General features: G+C 37.1%; 1 protein-coding gene across 9 annotated transcripts in view; it reads left to right on the top strand.

The window, feature by feature from the left end:
* The window catches only part of BCAS3 (BCAS3 microtubule associated cell migration factor), a 358287-nt gene that overhangs the window by 70998 nt on the left and 269120 nt on the right, over positions 1-18169 (top strand). For all 9 annotated transcript variants that reach the window (XR_004780836.2, XM_035560848.2, XM_035560852.2 and 6 more), the window contains 2 exons: positions 1443-1613; positions 11124-11217. Coding sequence is in view for 8 of the 9 variants with exons in the window: in XM_035560848.2 (XP_035416741.1) it covers positions 1443-1613; positions 11124-11217 (265 nt within the window). In the remaining variant the exon portion in view is untranslated. The remainder of the gene's footprint in view (positions 1-1442; positions 1614-11123; positions 11218-18169) is intronic.

Genomic DNA, 18169 nt, shown 5'->3' with positions numbered 1-18169 from the left:
GTTAAAATTTGTTTTATTGTCATTTATTGTATCTGAGTATAAAAAGAACTAGTAAAAAACAAATGGCAGGATATTACTAAAGACTTTAAACCCCAAAGACATTCCTATGATAAAGGCATGGCTCGATTTTAAGTGGTAGTATCTCCATTAGCATTAATGGGGTAAGTACATCAGCTGAGGCATCTCAGAGGTTAATCAGGCTTCCTGGCTAGATATTGCCATCAATACAGTGTGGCGCCTAATTCTGTTGGCCCTTCAGAGGTTTTCCTGACAACACACTAACAGACTTTGTGTAAGTCATTTCCTATGAATTATTAAAACAAACGTTTGGCTGCTAATTGATGAACACTAATGTGTTTTCTAATCACTGCAGTTTGAGATTTTAGCACTAAACAAAGCAGTTGCAATTGATTTGTGGCTGCTTCTTGGTTTCAGCCTGTGATCTGTACGTTTTTTTTCCCTTTTCAATTTAGCAGGCAACTTAGCTTGTCTTTTTAGTTAAGAATTGGCTTGTTACAGTGTCATTCCATCCTGATCTCTTTTTTATTTCTTACCTATATTGCATAAGAGATCTGGACAATTCTTTATAACAAACAAGGCAGAGTCCTTGATTCAAGGAGAAAATCCTAAAGTTGTGTTTTGGGTATTTTCAAAATCCATATTTTCCCTAATGCCTGTACATAGTAAGGGAATTTCTCCACATTTCTCAGTGAATTCCTCTTTCTCCCAATATGAAACAAAACAAACCCGTAAAAAAATCTTCAGCATCTTTAGATAATAAAAGCCAGCGCAGTGAATACATTTTCAGTCCCATGTCTGGAAAACATTCAGACTGTGGGAAGTCGCATTATTTGTACTTGGGATATGTGTGTACTTTGTGGAGGTGACCTTTCTAGCACCTTGAGGTTGGAGTCCTTAATTTTGCTGGGTTTGAGTCCCTTGTTCAGTTTTAAAGCTGCAGGAGGCGTAATTTCAGAGTAACGAATGTGTCTGTCATGTCTATTGAAGGCTGAATTCCTTGTCTTTTGTTGCACTTGAGGTTAATTTCAGCATTAACCATTACTTGCTAAAACCACCTCTGTCTGTAACGCTGTTCTTTACTTATTCCATGAGGTACAGAGAATGATCAACTGATGGAGCAAAGTTAAAGAAAGGAAAACCTAACAATTGGACATTGCTAAAGTGTTTCTGGTTTTTGAGAATGTATTAGAAGCATTTACTTCTGAAATAAGAGTAGATACATGAAACTGGTAGGATGCTGACCGTTTGAAGAGTTTACTGTTACACAGAGCATCTTGCAGTTAAGGTATCACTGACAAAAACGTGTCTTGTGTGCTTCTGGTATGTACAATCTAGTGATAATATTGTGTTGAGAAAAAAAATCAAAGTAAATCCACGAAACAACTTTAATAGTTATTTATTGGTTCTGTTTCTCTTTATAGACGATAAAGACTGGACTTACAATGGTTGGGAAAGTAGTTACCCAGCTGACAGGGACGCTGCCTTCGGGAGCAACCGAAGAAGAAATTTTAGCTCATAGCAACATTCGTCGAAGTCCTCTGGTGCCCGGCATCATCACTATTATTGATACAGAGACAGTTGCAGAAGGACAGGTAATACAGTTTGCACAGAAAAAGAATGTGGATTCACTTTGACAAAAATCCTAGAAAAATGTATTTTATGCTTTTGAAAATGAAAAAGATGAGATTTTTCGCTAAGTCAAAAACTCTTACAGACACGCTCAGCTGTGGCAAAGTTCTGCCTGGAACTGAAATTAAGCCAAAATATATATTGTCCTTAGAGCATATTTATATGATGCTTTGACAACCTCACGTGTGAAACATCGCATTTTGTCTCTCTAACACTAGTTTGTAATTGACATTGATTTATGCTGATCAGTTGAAATGTGTATGTAGTCTGATTATATTTAGTAATTTGTAACGTGGGTAGAAAATGAGATTATGTAGAAATGCGGTGAATTGTTTAAATATGAGTTTTAAAAAGATGATGAAGTTGGATATTAAGTACATAAATTTCAAAAGTAATCAAACGTGATGCTGTTTTGTGAGGTATTTGTACTGTTCTGCTACTAACACACAGTGCAGTGCCCCAGCCAAAATCATTTGCCGAAAAATCCATACAGCAGTCACAAAACTTCAAGTGGATGTTTGGAACCCTCTTTTTGACAGAGAGGAGATGGAAATACATGTCTTCTTTGTTTCTATCACTCATCTCAGTTTTAAGTGTTTGGCAATGGAGTCAGTGTTCAGGACTCTCAGACTTCATATCCTGTAGCTGTTCTGGAAGATTTTTCTTTCCTAACATTCACGTTTCTTGAATTTAAAAGAGAAAAAATCTTTTTACTTCAGTTTCTCCCTGTGTTTACGATGCTTATTGCAGATACTTTAGTAAGGTATTAGTGATAAATCAGTAGTCAAGTTATTATTTTTTTTTTTATCTCAGACGAAAATGAACTGTTTTACTTAACAAACAAAAAAACTGCAGAATGCTGTTGGAGCTGTAGTCCTGCGGATTTGTTTCGGAAGTACTTAGCTACATAATGTAGTATCAAATAGGGGTTGTCCATATAATATTAGAGGCCCTTCTTGCAAATATAAAATAAAAAAAGTAGGAGAATGGGGAAAAGAGTGTATTTTACCTAAGATCTCACAGAGTCAGTTCTTAAAATAAGTCTGTTGACCTTTGAGATTTGTTTTTGTTTCCTGGAAAAAAAGGTCTTTTGGCTCTTCTTACACTGCCAGAAAAAAAAAATAAAAATCTGCTTCATAAATTTCTCATGAAGCCTTGTTTAATGCAGTCATTATTTCTGATGGTCGTTGTCTGTGCTTTGATTCTTCTGCATAGGCCTAGGGAAAAAATGATATATCTTAGGTTTTTAAGTCTTGTTATGTATGATTTAAAGGTTTTATGAACTTGTCCTCTGACCTTAACAATAGTAGGGAGCTATCAAGCCTAAAGGGCACTATGGAAAAGTAGTTGTAAAAATGATAACGCTTGCCCTGTCCAAATAATGCTGTTGTAACATAAATAAACCATCGGTTCTAGTGAAATAATTTTTGTCTTCAATCTCCAGGGAAGGAGGCTCCAAGTTAGGTACCCTAATTGTTTGCACATCTTGCATTCATATTTTTGTCATCTGAAAATTTAAAATGTTATTAAATTAATCATTTTCCACATGAGGGGCTCGTTTTCAGAATTAATATTATTTTTTTCTATGAAAAATCAAATAATATTTCTTTTGCATTAGATTTTTGTGATAGAGGAGACTTTTTAGTATTCTTTCCTTTCCAAAATGTGGGCTTAGGAAAGAGAAAGTTTGTTATGAATAAATACATTTTGGATGTGGTCTAAATAAAGCCTGTCATTTGATGCTGCCCCAGTGAAGACCCTTCTCTTCTCCTGTAAGGAGTGTCGTGCGTGCTCACAGACCCTGCTGAGCTGTTGTGCATCCCTCCAGCCGTGCTTCCATAGCCGGACAGCAGCAGCAGGTTTGTGCACACAGCCTGGTCGCAGTGCGGCAGGGTCTGATCCTTCCAGTTGTACAAATTGATTCGTCCCTGGGAGCCTGGCAGCGATCCTGCTCTTGCATGCCAACAGGAGCAGGCAGGCCTGGGAGAAATGACATGCTGCTGTTCAGATGGCACGTTTTGGTACTAGCTGGTAGTCCTGGTGAGTTGTTAGAGCACAATTGGCTGAAGCTTCAATTCAGGAAAGCATTTTAGAAGTCTGACCTTTGAACCGATGCAAATGATCCTACTGCACTAAATGGGATTGCTCCTACACGTCAACGTAAACTCGTAGCCAAGTTATCAGATGTCTTGCACAGCTTGCTCTGTATTCTTGACACTTCCTGGCAGTGCTTTTTCTAAAGTTACTGGTTTATCATCCCAGTTTTCAGATTCCAGGTGGGAAATAAGAGGTCTGGGGGGGTACAAAACATGCTTTAGTGGCATTCGTGCTGCTTCCTGTGAAGATGCATGTTTGGAAATACTTTGTGGCTGCTGCGTGGGGATGCTGCTGGGGGGCTATACCCATTAAAAGTATCAGTCCTCCTAAGCTGAAAGGGAAATGGCAAGAATTAGTAACGCCTACCAAGTGTTTTCTGGGCTGAATTGCCAGTTTGAAAACTTTGCATCCCTTTCATCAGAGATTTGTCCAGCAGCTACGTAAACGGATTTATTTGCGCGAGTGTGTGCACATGCATTGTGCAGCCTAATTGAAAGCAAGGGGAATTTCAGAAGCAGAAAGGAGTTTTCTTATCATCAGCTGACTGCTAGTGTAAAAGGAACACCTCATCTCCTTTAGGTCCATAAAGGTTTCTATCTACTTGAACAGTCTAGCTAAGAATTTGGGTGAAATTTTGAAATAAAACAACTTCCAAGTAATGAAATGTATCTTTACGATAATACATAATTTATAAAGGAAAGGAAGCAGTTTTGAGAAGAGAAAGGAAATGGAAAAGAAAAGCAGCAAATCTAAAGCAAGTAAGCACGTCCTTTAGAAAGCACTTTTCAGTGGGGAGAAGTTTTGCTGGGCTTACAGAGTAGCGATGCGTGTGCTTGTCCATTTACCTGGAGCACAGCAGTGGGGCTTAAAAGATGGAGCGAGCTGCACATGTGTGCTATCATGTAGATTTACCTGCTAGTATGTGGATTAAGGAACATATTTTGGACGTAGGCCAGAAGGACTAACTACACCTTTTCACAGGTTTTTCCTAGTTGCTTTATTTAATTTGCCATTTCAAAGATATCCAGTGTAATGAATGCAGGATGGAAGTCAGTGCATTTCATGAAACTGTGCTGCTGTGGCATGGGTTGAAATACTAGCTTAGAACTAAAAAAATATACCATTAAAGACCAAAGTCTTCTAATGTGATTTTGCAGAGAGAAAGTCTACGGGGAAAATATTTTTAATAAGCCTTATAAATGTAGGTATTATTGTGAAATCTCATATGATAGTTCCTACCTTCAGAGTAGGTGGCACCTTAAGAAAACCTGAATTATGAAACCATGAAATAAATGCATAGGAATGTAGGATTATTGGAGTTGGCTGTCATGATATATTTGTAAAGGGAGTAAAAATAATTATCGAGATGCCCAAGTAACTTTGTGGTAAACCGAAATATGTTAACAAGGTTGTGCGCTTGTTTAAACTTCCTTCTAATGAAGTGTTAGCAAACTTTTCAGTTAGATGTAATGACTATTTATTTGAATCTGTTAATTAGTTGAAATGGATAAAACTAAAGCTGTACAGATGTCCTCTTTTTCCGTAATTGGAATTAAATGTGTAAGACTTTAGTGGGTTGAGTTTTAAGGAAAAATTATTTTCTTTTGACCTTTGTTTCTGTATTCTTAATTAATTCATCAACTGGGCCACCCACGTGTAGGCTGCAATAATGACCTTTCTCAAAAGTCGCCAGTTTTGTGACTGAATGTAAATCTGTTAAACATCTAACGTTTGGTTGACAGAGAAATATGTGGCCATTTAAAAATACAAAACTTGATTCTTAATGCTTTTGATAGAGCAGTGTGATTGATGATATATCATTGCGGTGCTTTCACAGATCATCCAAAACACGTGAAAATATTGGAGGAAATATTTTGAAAATAACTTAGAAAAATAAGATAACATGTTGATCTTTTTATGTTTTAAAATGCGATTGGTCCTTTTTTTCTGTTCCCTATTAACTTTTTATTGCATTAAAGAGGAATTTTCAGGAAAAAAACTGTAGACTGCTGCAGTTTCAAAAGTTCGTGGTAAGGGTTGATAACAATTGAACCAAATACTGCTTATCAGGAGCAAGACTTGTGGGGAAAATTCATTCTAGAGCAAAAGAAGTTAAAAGAATAAACCGTATTCAATAATAAAAGTTTAACTGCGTACATAATTCCCCTGGTCATTAACACCAGGGCTTTTATTTATAAGAACAGCTTTCACAAAAGCTAATTTGCCGTTCTAATGCTCATATATTTGGCATCAATTTTCTTCACTTTTTATATCTACATGTATTACAGAAGAATTCTTTTTATATATAAATATAAAAAGAGCAACAGGATTCCCTCGGAGCATAATACTGTCTGCCTTACTTTTATTAAAGGAGATCTGTTTTTTGTCAAGAAGACATTTTTGTCTCAGATAAATGGTTCAGGCTGAGCACAAGGCTGTTTTGAGTTTATGCTGGATTCTATTAAAAGGAGTGCAGTAGTTAATGCCACAGATTTATCACTTTTAGCCCTTTTCCACTGATGTTTGACCTTAGCTATAAGCTGGGGGAGGCTGTGTCGGGGGGGGGTCAGGTTGGAGGGGTTGTTTTTTGTGCGTTCGTCGTAGGAGCCGAGGTGGACACTGTACCATCTTTAGCTATTTAAACCAATGGAGAGCTTAAGTGTATGTGCAAAGATCTCTATTACATAATATTCATATTTATAAATATTGCTAAACTTGTTTTTATGATGATTGGATCATTCTTTCTGAATTATATTAAGAGTAGGACCTGCTTGATTAAATTTGTGTCCATTTTTATTTGTGTTACTTTCATGTTTTATTTAAAAACATGTCTGCTGGGATAAGTGGTGTAATTTGCCTCTAAAGATTAAAATAATTGAAGTCCTAATTACTAGTGGCTTCTGTTCAGCAGCACAGAAAATGCAACGAATGAAGAAAAATATTGCATAGGAGAAAAAAGCTTCAGCTTAAGCTATCTATTGCCCGCAGTGCGCACACTGTTTTCTGATAGTAGATGTAATGATCCCCTAGGTGTTTTGTCTGTTTCTCTTTTAGAGTGAGATAAAGCGTACTGTCTTCGTCCTCTATCAACTGCAGTGCTCTGCTGAACTGTAACGTAGCTGGCATGAGGGAGTTGGAGCTCTGCCTCAAGCGTCCAGCGAAGGGCCGGGTAGGCTGGGCTTTTTTTTGGAAGCCTGTTGCAGCTCCTTGACGAGGTAGCAGTTGGGCATCAGAAAAGGCAGAGCGGGGACGGACGAGGCCTTCTTGGTAGAAGAGCCTTGGTGTTCGTTTCTTGTCAGTTGTGTTTTTGGTTTCTTGTTTTCTAAAATGGGGTTTCCCTGTGTAAGGATAGGGAACTCTGCAAGGAAGATACTTGAGCATCCTTCTGAACCTTGGCGGTGATGCAATTATATGAGTAACGCGAAGATTGATGAACCTTTTTCAACAAGGGACTTTGTAAGGTCTTTTGCTGTTAATAGCGGAGTGGTTAGAGACCACTACCTTGGAGAACGAAAGGGTTGGGATGTAAAAAAATTGCAGCCTCAGGATTCCTGTGGGCTCTGTCTGCTCTGCGTGTTGGGAAACTGAATGAGCCGCTTCCTTCGAGCTCCTTGACAGCACTTGCATGCGTTATTGGGCAATTTGTACCATTGTTTTTATTTCCAAGAAAAATTTCCAACTCTACTCTTTTCAGTGGTAAAAAGCCATAAACTGGTCAAGAGGAACCAGTTGCACAATGTCAGGACTGATTTAATGTGCCATTTGTTAGCCTGCAGATGTTCCTCTCCAGCACCTTCACAGGCAGTGTCTTCCACTTAGCATCTGTAAGAAGGGTTCTCTAAAATTTGAGAAGCTGCATGGAGTAGACCTTGAACGTTTCATCCTTCCTTATTACACAGCTCCAGTCTTCATCTTTGCCTGCATGAAACCTGCACTGTTTAGTATATCTAAATCCACATAAATTGTATTGTATTGATGCAGTTACAGCCATCTAAAGATCTTTAATATAGAAAATAATGTGTAAAGCATCTTGTACTATAAAAGCATTGTTTTGTTTTCCTTAAGTTGCATGTGCTGGTAAAAATCAGGCTATGATTTTAGAGCTCTGCAAGCTCCAAACTGGCACATGAACAAGATGTTTGTTTTGTGGCAGGTTTAGGAGGGACCCTGCAAAAGACACTCTCAGGTTGAGGGTGTGCTTAAGTCAACTGCTGTAATTCCTCTGAGCTTTTTCCTTTCTTTGTAGTGTTGAAATTGTAAACAGTGATTTTATGTTTTCCCTAATTCTCTAGTGCAAAAGTGTAGGGGAAGGGCATGGCAAGTCTTGCAGTACGGTCTGAAGATTTAAATACAGGTTGGTGATTTAATACAATTAATTTTCTTCTCCTTTCAAGAAGGACTGGGAATTTTTTCATACGGTGTTTAAAAAGATGAAGAACATTTCTTCATCCTATCTTGCACAAGCAAGCGTGTTTCACGGGCAACTATTTCCATTCTGTGGCCACAGTGGGCAGGGAGCGGCAGATACTGGGTGTCAGGAAGGGAGCATGGCACCAGCACAAATGGAGCGTCAGATTCTCCCCAGTCCAAGGTTTTCCAAACTTTTGAGTAAGCAAGGTGTTTGTGGTGGTGGTGGTGGGTTTTGTTTGTTTTGTTTTGCGTTCTGACTTGGCTAATGCAGGGAACAGCTCCGTGTGAGGCAGCCTTGGTGGCAGGCGGGGCTTCCAGGAGCTGCAAGGTCGCAGGCGCTTTGGTTTCTTGAAAGGATGTTAGGCCAACAAGTTCTTCTTCTTTTGATTTCTAGCACAAACAAAGGAATTGTATAACAGCCAAAACAAGTTTGCTATATCTGCAAATCAGCTTTTATATTGAAAAGTGGAGATTTTGGAAAAACTCCTTTCAGATTAAGCACAAAGGATGTTATTTCAGGACGCTGATTTTAATCAGCGATTGAAAAAACATTTTAAAGCACGGAAACAGCATAGCCTACAAATAATAGATTGGGGCTTTATTGTATTCTCAAGTTAGTATGACTGAGGTGTTTCACAATTTTTAATGTGAAATTTTTGCTTTGTTGAGTAGGAATTTTATGGTGCAGGTATGATAAGAGCGGTCCATTTGTCATTAGCTTAGAAACAACAAAAAACCACATGCCTAAATTAATCCAGATTACAGTCTGAAAAAGAATATGCATGTGAGATACTGTATAAATGGTTATAGCAGTGATTTAGATGCTGTTGATACCTACACATTTTTAGATTAAATATTTTTGTTTAACAGACTGGATTTAAAAAACCTTCTGTTTCTTTTGTAAAGCTGGTTTATGATGTTACTTTATCATTATCATGTATTTTTAATTAGAGTGAAATGTTTAGGATAAGACTAAGTTACCTAAAAGTGGAAGTTGTGAAAAGATGATGTATAGGAGTTATTTAGTGCAGTTTATATAGGCTGAGAAAAGAACACTGTTTCTTTGAAAAGCTCTTAGGAAGATCTCCAGACCCTTTGGTTAGTGGTTCTGGAATAAGCACGGAATGCTGACAACGGAAAGCAAAACCATAATTGTGCTTATGTGACAGTGCCAAGTAATTGGAACATTTAAAATAAGTCAGGCGCAGGCCTCTGCATCCATATTACGTGACTTCTTTAAACATTTAAAGATGATTTCTCTTTTTGAAGCATAAAAATATCTTCAAATTATTCTGATATCTGTTAGGAATAGGAAGTATTAAAAACCTTTTGGATTATTTTGGAAGCAGCAGACAAATTATTCTGAACTTGAAATGGGAAATTTTGCACTTATTATCTTCTTCTTAAAAAGGTGGTTTTGCTTACCACAGATACCATTTTCTTAAGTGCTTTTCTGACAGATCTTTCACACTGTTTTACTTAATGTAGTCTATAACATGATGTCACCAAGGAATAAATACTTTTTCAGCTCTTGCATGTGGTTTGTCCACGCATCTTTTGGTTCTCTTTTGTGACTTTAAGAATATCTTTTCCATTACGTAGCACTAGATACTGTTAATACTTGTAGTTTCATAAATATGTAGTTCCAGCTGAACCTGTGATAACTGAACACCAGGTAATAAGAACTGTAAGCCTTTTAATGTAGCAGCTGCATAACTAGCCAAAGTTATTCAATTTCAAAGCCTCCCTGATTTATCAGTTGTATATAATATTCTGGTTTGTAAAATAACTGTGCTGTATTATATGGACCCATAGCCTGATAACTTGTTTTTGTGTGCTTTATTCCTTAGGTATTGGATAAAATAAGAAAATTTATTCTCTGTTCACTCCTCTCACAATGTAGACCTCTGCCATGCCTGCTGCTTTCTCGTTTCTAAAGGGGAAGGGTAGGGTTTAGCAGGCTGACCAGCAGTTACCACCTGCCTCTGACCATCCCTGCTGCCCTTTTCTAGTCCAGCTGTGTCCCTTTGGAAGTTCTCTTGCAGGGCTTCATAGTCAGCTGTACTTTTGACTGGCCCCATTAGTTTCATTAACTTCAAATATCTTTCTGCTAAAAAAAACATCCTTTGTCCCTCTCTACAGATCTGCACCCAGATCTCAGCCCAGAAACTTCCTTTTTCTGTTAATTTCCTTGTGTTATGAAAACTCTGTCCTACCTTTTAATTGCTTTTTAGTTCATAAGAAGATATTTTAAAACAGCATGATTTCTTTAAGGGACTTTGATCTCACACCTTTGTCATTTAATGTCCATTGAGGAAATTTCAAGATGGAGAAAATTCCTGTTAGCTGCCTGTTTTGTAACAGCTGCATTCATACACACTGAGCACTTCTTGTGGCATTTGGAAATCCAGCTCCCTCAGGTCCATCGCCACTTACTAGCAGGATGCAAGGTGTAGTATTCCTGTATATGTAAAGGGTGGAAAGCAAAATCCATACTACTTTGGCTGTTTATGGTCCTTTTTTCTACTTGTCTGACTCCTTGCAAAAAAAAAAAAAAAAAAAAAAAAAACAACAACAACAACAAAAAAAAACAGCTAATGTATTGGTTAAATACTCCTTTAAAAAAAAAAACAACAAAAAACAAACAAACAAAAAACCTCTTTGCTACCTATTGCTTTTCTGTTTATTACTTGAGGTATTGCATTGCCTAGAGAAAATCATTGCTTGTTGGGGGTACAGGAATTGTGTGCGCTCTCCAGTGTGCTTACACCAGCCCTCTGCACTGCCGAATGTTTCTCCCTCACTATCTGAAAAATGTACAGAAGATTATGCTCAGTTCACCTGCAGTTACATTTTTAATTCATTCTGCTGTGTCTATCCTATAAAACAAATCCTGTATCAATAATTGGATACTTTCACGTAAGTGTATTTCCTAACCTTCCTCTGTCTCCATTAATATTCTGCAGGTACTTGTCAGTGAGGACTCGGATAGTGATGGTATTGTGGCCCACTTCCCTGCACATGAAAAGCCTATTTGCTGCATGGCTTTTAACCCTAGTGGTAAGTTACTTTACTCTTTAATGGGATAGTGTTTTAAAAAAAAAAAAAATATATATATATATATAGGCATGTGTTCCAGTGCTTTGAAGGAATTGCAAATACCGTTGCATATGCAAACATACACTTACTGCTATTGTATCTTCTTACCTGTTCTGTTAAGTGTTGAATGTCATACACTGGTTAATCTGAATCTTCTAGGAATTTCAGACTTAAGCAGCTGTTACGCTAAGGCCTATGTGAGTCTACCTATTTGCGTGTAGCATAAGTACTAAGGAGATCTATTCTGTTGCATATCCTGCTAGCCAGCTATCCAGATGTTCTGATATACAGGTATCCAGAGGATCAGCACATTTATTAAATGGTACCCCTCCATAAATGAGTCCATACTATGAGTCATTTCACTGGCACTGGTTTTTAAAGTAACTTAAAGTAACATTATGTGTTTTGTTGATGAAGAGCTTGCAATTGTACCCTCTTTCTTCTGAGTGAAATAAAATATAAGCTGAAAATACCTTCAAGAAACTCATCAAAATATATATATATTCCTCTCAGTGAAGAATAACTGGGCAACAGAGATCTCATATGTTAATAAAACTTTTTCATTTGACAATTAACATGTTTATTATCCTATCTTAATACAGCAAAAACCGTTTTGTTTGATTGCAGTAGTAGTCAGTGAACTGACCAGGGAATCAACAGCTTCCTCTTGCCTAAATTAATGATTTCTGAAATGTAGCAAATGCCATGGAGATCTTGGAGATGAAGTCACATTTCAAAGAATTAAAGTTACATGTCTGTCATTTATGTTTTTACTTTCAGTGACCAGTTGGTCTTATTCTGACATCCCATCTGTTATGTCAGAACTCTTTAGTAGTTGTGTGCAGTTCACAGCATTTTCACTGTGAGTTTTTGACATAAAAAACTGTATTCTCGTCTGGTTGGATTTTCTTCTGTTACTTAAGAGATTCTTTTGTGGAACTCTGAGCATTTAAGTGCGAATCACCTATGTCAATTCCAGAATAGCATTATTTTTGTGTTGTATTCTGGTAGAAAGGTCATACCTAGAGTTGAGTAATGCTAATTAAGCAAAATAAATATAGCTGATTAAATTAGAATGCTTTATAGATATTAATTAAATGCCTTCTTAAGACAATTTTATGATTGTGTAAACGTAAGGGAAACAGAATGTTTATGCAAAAGCAAAATGACTTTTTTTTATTTGAAGGATATATTTTCATATTATGGATTACTTGTATCATAATCCAGTTCTTCTGGTTTACTCAGGTGCTAAAACCAAGATCGTTTGTTTATGATGCTACCTGATGATGCATAAGATACTTAAGGAGAAAATGCTTTTTCCAATCCATGTTATTTTTGACAGCTTGCAAATAATGTATGTTAAGAGATATTTGCTGAAGGGATGACTCACAGCAAGGTATTGAATCATACCACATGTTCTGATATTCAATATCAAAACAGTTGAAAAGTATTACCTCAGCTGCTTACAGTATGAAAGCAGCACTTAACAATGTATCCTGGATTCTTTCCTTAGCATCCAGGCAGAATTTTGTTTGAAGCCAGTATTGGAAGTAACATCAGTTTAATCCATTATGCAGTGGTGTATTGCCAATCAGCTGATTTCATTACAGAGCAGAACAAAACAAGACGTGGCTTTTGATACAGTCGTCTTCTGTTGGCTGGCTCTACTGAAAAACCACTTCTACTCGTAATTTGAAGTGCTGTCTGCGATGCTGCAATAGAACATGGCAATAGTAAACTTTTGCCAAAAAGGCGAACAGTGATCTGTTTCAGTCAACTCCTTCATTCTCTCTGTCTGATCTAATAGCTTAATTTCATCGTGACTCATCTCAAAGGCCCACAAGTTCTTCGGGTCTGTAAAAGCTTAGAGTTTTTTTTTTTTTGTTCAGTTTGTTTTGGTTTTACTCAAATTAAAACAAACCCACCACTGATGCTGGAAAGCACGTCAGTTCAATGGGCATGGAGGATGGATAGGTGTGATTTTTGTGTAGTAACGCAATAGAACTGAATACCACAGCCACTTCGAACAGTATTTGGAAAGTATCAATTACTAGTAAGGTACATTTTGGAGGTTTCTGATGTATGTTTTCGTACTGAACAACATGCTTGCTAGGGATACGTTAATCAATTGTCATAAAATAACATGAGAGAATTTATGGATATTGTTCTGAGAGCAGTTCCTGAAAAGGGGTAGGTAATATGTGGCTTCACTGTAGGAAGGAAATCCAACAGAAAATAAAGGAGAATCACTGATGTCAGTAAATGGCAAAGTCATATGTTCCCCTGATTTTTCTTTTAGAAACCAACAAGAATTCCTTTACTGCACTTACAGTGTCCAAGGTGTGTTTTTAGGGGCCTTTTGCAAACCATGGCAGGACTCTTGGTGGTATGGGTTTTTTCTTTTCTCTCTCTTTCTCTCTCTTTTTCTTTTTTGGGGGGGGGGGGGGGGAGGGGGGGGGCGGGATTAGGGGTAGTTTTTATTCTCCAGCAAGGTAAATAATCTGTGTGGACGTCTGAGTTGAGTTGACTGGCAGTTAGAGCATGCTGTAAATGTAGTCATTTACATTAGCTGCATTACGAGGCAAAATCATGAAAGAACAAGCAGGGGTGTCTCTACGCAGCGTTTGTAGACATTTTTATAGTGACGTTTTTGGCATTGCATCCATCTTTTGTTTATATTCAAAGCAAATTATGATTTTTTTCTTCTTTTTTGTTTTTGAGGCATTCAAAGAAAGTAAACTTGGCATATCATTAGCATTTTATTTTTCTGTATTATATCTATGGCTGCTGTGAAAATCTGGTTGAATAATAAAGTAATAAACTTCTGAAATATCATTTCTGAGTATACTTAGGGGACACTGTACATATATATATTTTTTTTAATGCTGCCTAACATGTCCCTTTATGCCTCTTCCAGACACTTATGTTAATAAAAGCCTTCTTCTGAGTCAGACTGAGACTTTTACAGTCTCCCTAAAATCAACTAAGACATATAGCAAATCACGTTTAGCATTTAAAAAAAAAATATAAAGGTGAAAAACTGCAGTTTCTGGTAGTTCATATTTTCTCTCTTTTTTTCCTGTATACATAAAATCTTAGTTAAAAAAAAAAAAAAAAGAAGTTGTGATGATTTACTGTGGGAGTGAGTTGCTTTGTTTTTGGGGGGCAGGATGGAGGGAAAGATTTGTACATCTCCAGATTTGTGGCCAGGCATCTCATCAACAAAATCCCTTAGTCCTATGGAATTTCTAAAAACGGTATCCGTGCATACATTGCTATTGCCTGTCTGCTTAACGCTTTTCACTTTAATAGGTAAGGGATGTAATAGTTCAATAAAAGGGAGAAAGGATTGGTGCTCCTTTACCATTTGTTGCTGACTGAATCTTTGGTAAACAGAGACGAAATGCTGACTTGACGCTTACTCTAGTGGTAAAAATAAAACTGTGATGTGCGCCCCCTGAATCGCGTCTGTTGCCAGTTGTGTTGTCAGCTTTGGTGACAGTTTCTCCTGGCCGGTGGCACGTTTCCTGTATAGCATTCTTGTGCTGGTTTTGGAAACGTGCTTAATAAATCTGATCCCGGGTTTCAAGTTCAGGTGGCTTGGCACTGTTAACATGTTTTCTTCTTATCTTTTTTAATCATTAGAATATGTGTATTTCAGGAATCTCTTTCTTCCATAGGAAGCTGACATCATTTTTCTGCGTGTTTTATTACATGTCACAATTATGATTTATTTACGTAGTGCCACATACACCAGTGGTTGCTTTTATGACTTACATGGATATAAGGTCCATCTTCTGAAGCACTTGAGTTCTGATTTTTAGACATCCATCCAATTTGGAATAAATTAAATAAATGTCATTAGAGTAATAGCTTAGCATTGCCAAGTGCCATGAAGAGATACTGCATATTAACGAGAAAAAGGCCTCTGATTTTGCAGCAGCTGTTAGCTTAATAAGTAATACATGCACATGGTATTTATTTTTTACCACACGTCTTCCAATGAAGCAAGGCCCATGCCACAGTTTGTGCAAGACAGCGGCACGTGAGGGGAGGGAGCCACGGGGCCCTGGGGCAGGTGAGGGGCGGCACGGGGCTCCCGCAGCCGCAACATCCCGCAGAAGCCCCACAGCTCAGCGCACAGCATCTTCTGCAGGGCGCTGGGGCTGGCAGCCCCTCGGCAGCCTCCTGAACGGCAGTCACTGAAAGCCTTTTGATTACAGCGCTGGTTCCCAGCGGCCTGCCAGAAAGCCTCATCTCCTGAGCGTACCGAACCCGCTGCAAGGGAAATGAGCTGCGCTTTGAGAATATTTAGCTCGTGTTTGTCTGTGAAAAGCAGCTGCTGCAGACAGGGTTAAGAGCACCGTGTCCACTCTTTCATTTTTCAACAAAGGAAGAAGGCTTCTAACTTTTAGGGAGACTTTTATTAAAACCTTTCAAGATGAGAATAAGTAATACAAGGAAGTGTAGTAGTATTAATAGACCGGGGACTCTATTAATGTACCTCTGGCATGTATGCTGATGTACTGGAAACGAGAGGCTTATACTTACAAAGAGACTCTAAGAATGGTTACTTTAATTCACTTATTAAATGAAAATCACATTAAGCTGCAGTGTGGATGCTTTTACTTAGTGCTAGCAGTGCCTTGATTTATTTTAGCTTGAATATTTAATTTTGGATGAATTCAAGGCCAGTTTACTGTGGACAGTGTCCACACAAATATGTAGTACAGTTTGCTAGTTAGCATTTAGTTCATTTGGATGATTTTGTCAGATTTTTTTTTTTAAAAAAGGAAAATCTGGGTATCTTCAGTTCAGGTCCAGGAACAAGGCCCGTCGCTTACGGGATTACAGCTAATAGACCTTGGCCACACAAAAACAATCTAGGATGTTGTCAGCTAAACAGAGTTACAATAATGTCATCTGCATGATTTCCATTTTGGATGAACGTATTACGTGCTCTGTTAGCGTGGTATGCAGGACAACATAGTCTTTATTCTGTCCACTGTTTCTTGGAATGATGATTTGGCATTTTGCATGCTAGAAATGTAAGACTTTAAAAATATCAGTTATGTACAACCCATAACAACTGCACAACCAATAATAATTTTCTTTTATATAATATAAAACAGCAATATTGACACTAAACTTTGTATTTATTGTGCTTGAATATTATATTTAAAATGTACTCAGGATAAAAATTCTTACAAAATTTCTTTGGTTATGAAGATGTTTTTCTGTCAAAGTAACAAGATTTTGTCATTAGGAGGCTTTAAACTTTTTAATGTATATATAACATGTATTAAAAAAAGGTACGTTTTTCTAAATGTTCTAAAGTTGTTATAGTATGACAGAAGAATCCTGTCTGCTAGATAATGTAAATTGAGAAGAGTTTATTATGTAGACTCTGGATGAAGGTGCCATGGTCTAAATTTTGGAAGTTTGCAAAAGGAAGGAGTACGCTATAGGGGGTTATTTAATTTGAGATGTTTACAGAGAAGCCTCCAAGCTTTTAAAGTGTTGATGATAGTCTGCCAGGAATTGTAAGTGTATGCAGGGTCTAAAATGGGAAGAGGAAATGGGGAGAGGGAAGAGAAAGGATTAAATGTTACCAATTAGAATCAGCTGCTCAATGATAAACTGGATTAGTCTAAACTAGAGAGTGTCTAGACTGGAGACTGAAGGAACCATACAAACGTCCTCGTTTTTCATTATGTTGTATTATTAGATGTTGTAATTTATAAAGGAGGAAAAAACCTCACCAATTCTGATGTCAGCCATAGTCCATTAGAAGTAATTCACTTTCTTCCTTCTTCCATCGTAGACATTGAGATGATTGCTAGTCACTGTTGTTAAAGGCAATAAATACACCAGGCTGCGCAGACCTCTGGCATGAGCTGTTATGGAAATTTCTGTATACTGCTTCATTTCAACGTTTTGGTTTTTTTTGCTATTCCTTTTAATACTGGTCCAAAGCATTTATTGTGTTACTTTCATGTAAGGTCTTAGGACTCAAGTGAAGTTGTGGATGCAAGTATCCCAAACTGAAAGTTGGAGACAAAATTTGTGATCTGGGAGGGGTTAGGCCTGCTGCCTATTATTTTTTTGTAAGCCATCTCAAATCCAAAATTCTATATATTATTTGCATTTTGGATTTCCATGTTCAAAAGAAGTGTTTTTTTTTTTTTTTTTTCCAATGGAAATACGGTACCACCCCCAAAAGAAAGAAAGCATTTAGTTTTGGAGGTCTGTGATTTTTTTTTTTTAATCTTACGTATCAAAGCTGAAAACTGAGAAGAGGATGATGGTTACATATTTGAAAAACATACGAAAACGTGCACTTTTTTTTGCAAATACATATTCCTCATCAGAGAGGAAAATAATATATTCCAAAATGTATTGGAATTTTTTTCATACTGTCCTAATTTTTAATCATCTGATTCTTCATTTTTGTTTATAATTTTAAAAGTATGTGGTCTTTTTTTTTTTTTTTTTTTTTTACCTTTTCTAAATGGATTTCTTTCAAGTATGATCAAGTTCCTCATTCTCTGCTTAATATGTATTTCTAGTCCCGTGCATTCTAGCAAGTTACTTTCATTGATTTTTATAAATGTATAATAAAATAACATACTTTTTTTTTTTAAAGGTATCTGAGTAAGTTGTGGGAAGTCTGAAGAATGGCAAAAGCTTTGTGTTTCACTCCCCTGTACCTAGTTCTTCCATGGGATTTTGTAATGCATCATTTCTAAAGCATTAATCATCCAGTCACTGGATGTACTTAAATGGGCTCCGGATGACACACAAGCAAACATGTATTATACGTACACACAAAAATTCTCTTCGTCTTGTATGTGAGGAAGATTATGGAAAAATTATACAAATGCTATCCACTGCTCAAACATGTTCTAATGAG

The sequence above is a fragment of the Cygnus atratus genome, chromosome 20 (assembly GCF_013377495.2).
Source record: "Cygnus atratus isolate AKBS03 ecotype Queensland, Australia chromosome 20, CAtr_DNAZoo_HiC_assembly, whole genome shotgun sequence".
Lineage (NCBI taxonomy): Eukaryota > Metazoa > Chordata > Aves > Anseriformes > Anatidae > Cygnus > Cygnus atratus.
The sequence above is the reverse complement of the archived record's forward strand: the minus strand, read 5'-3'. Positions and strand labels throughout refer to the sequence as shown.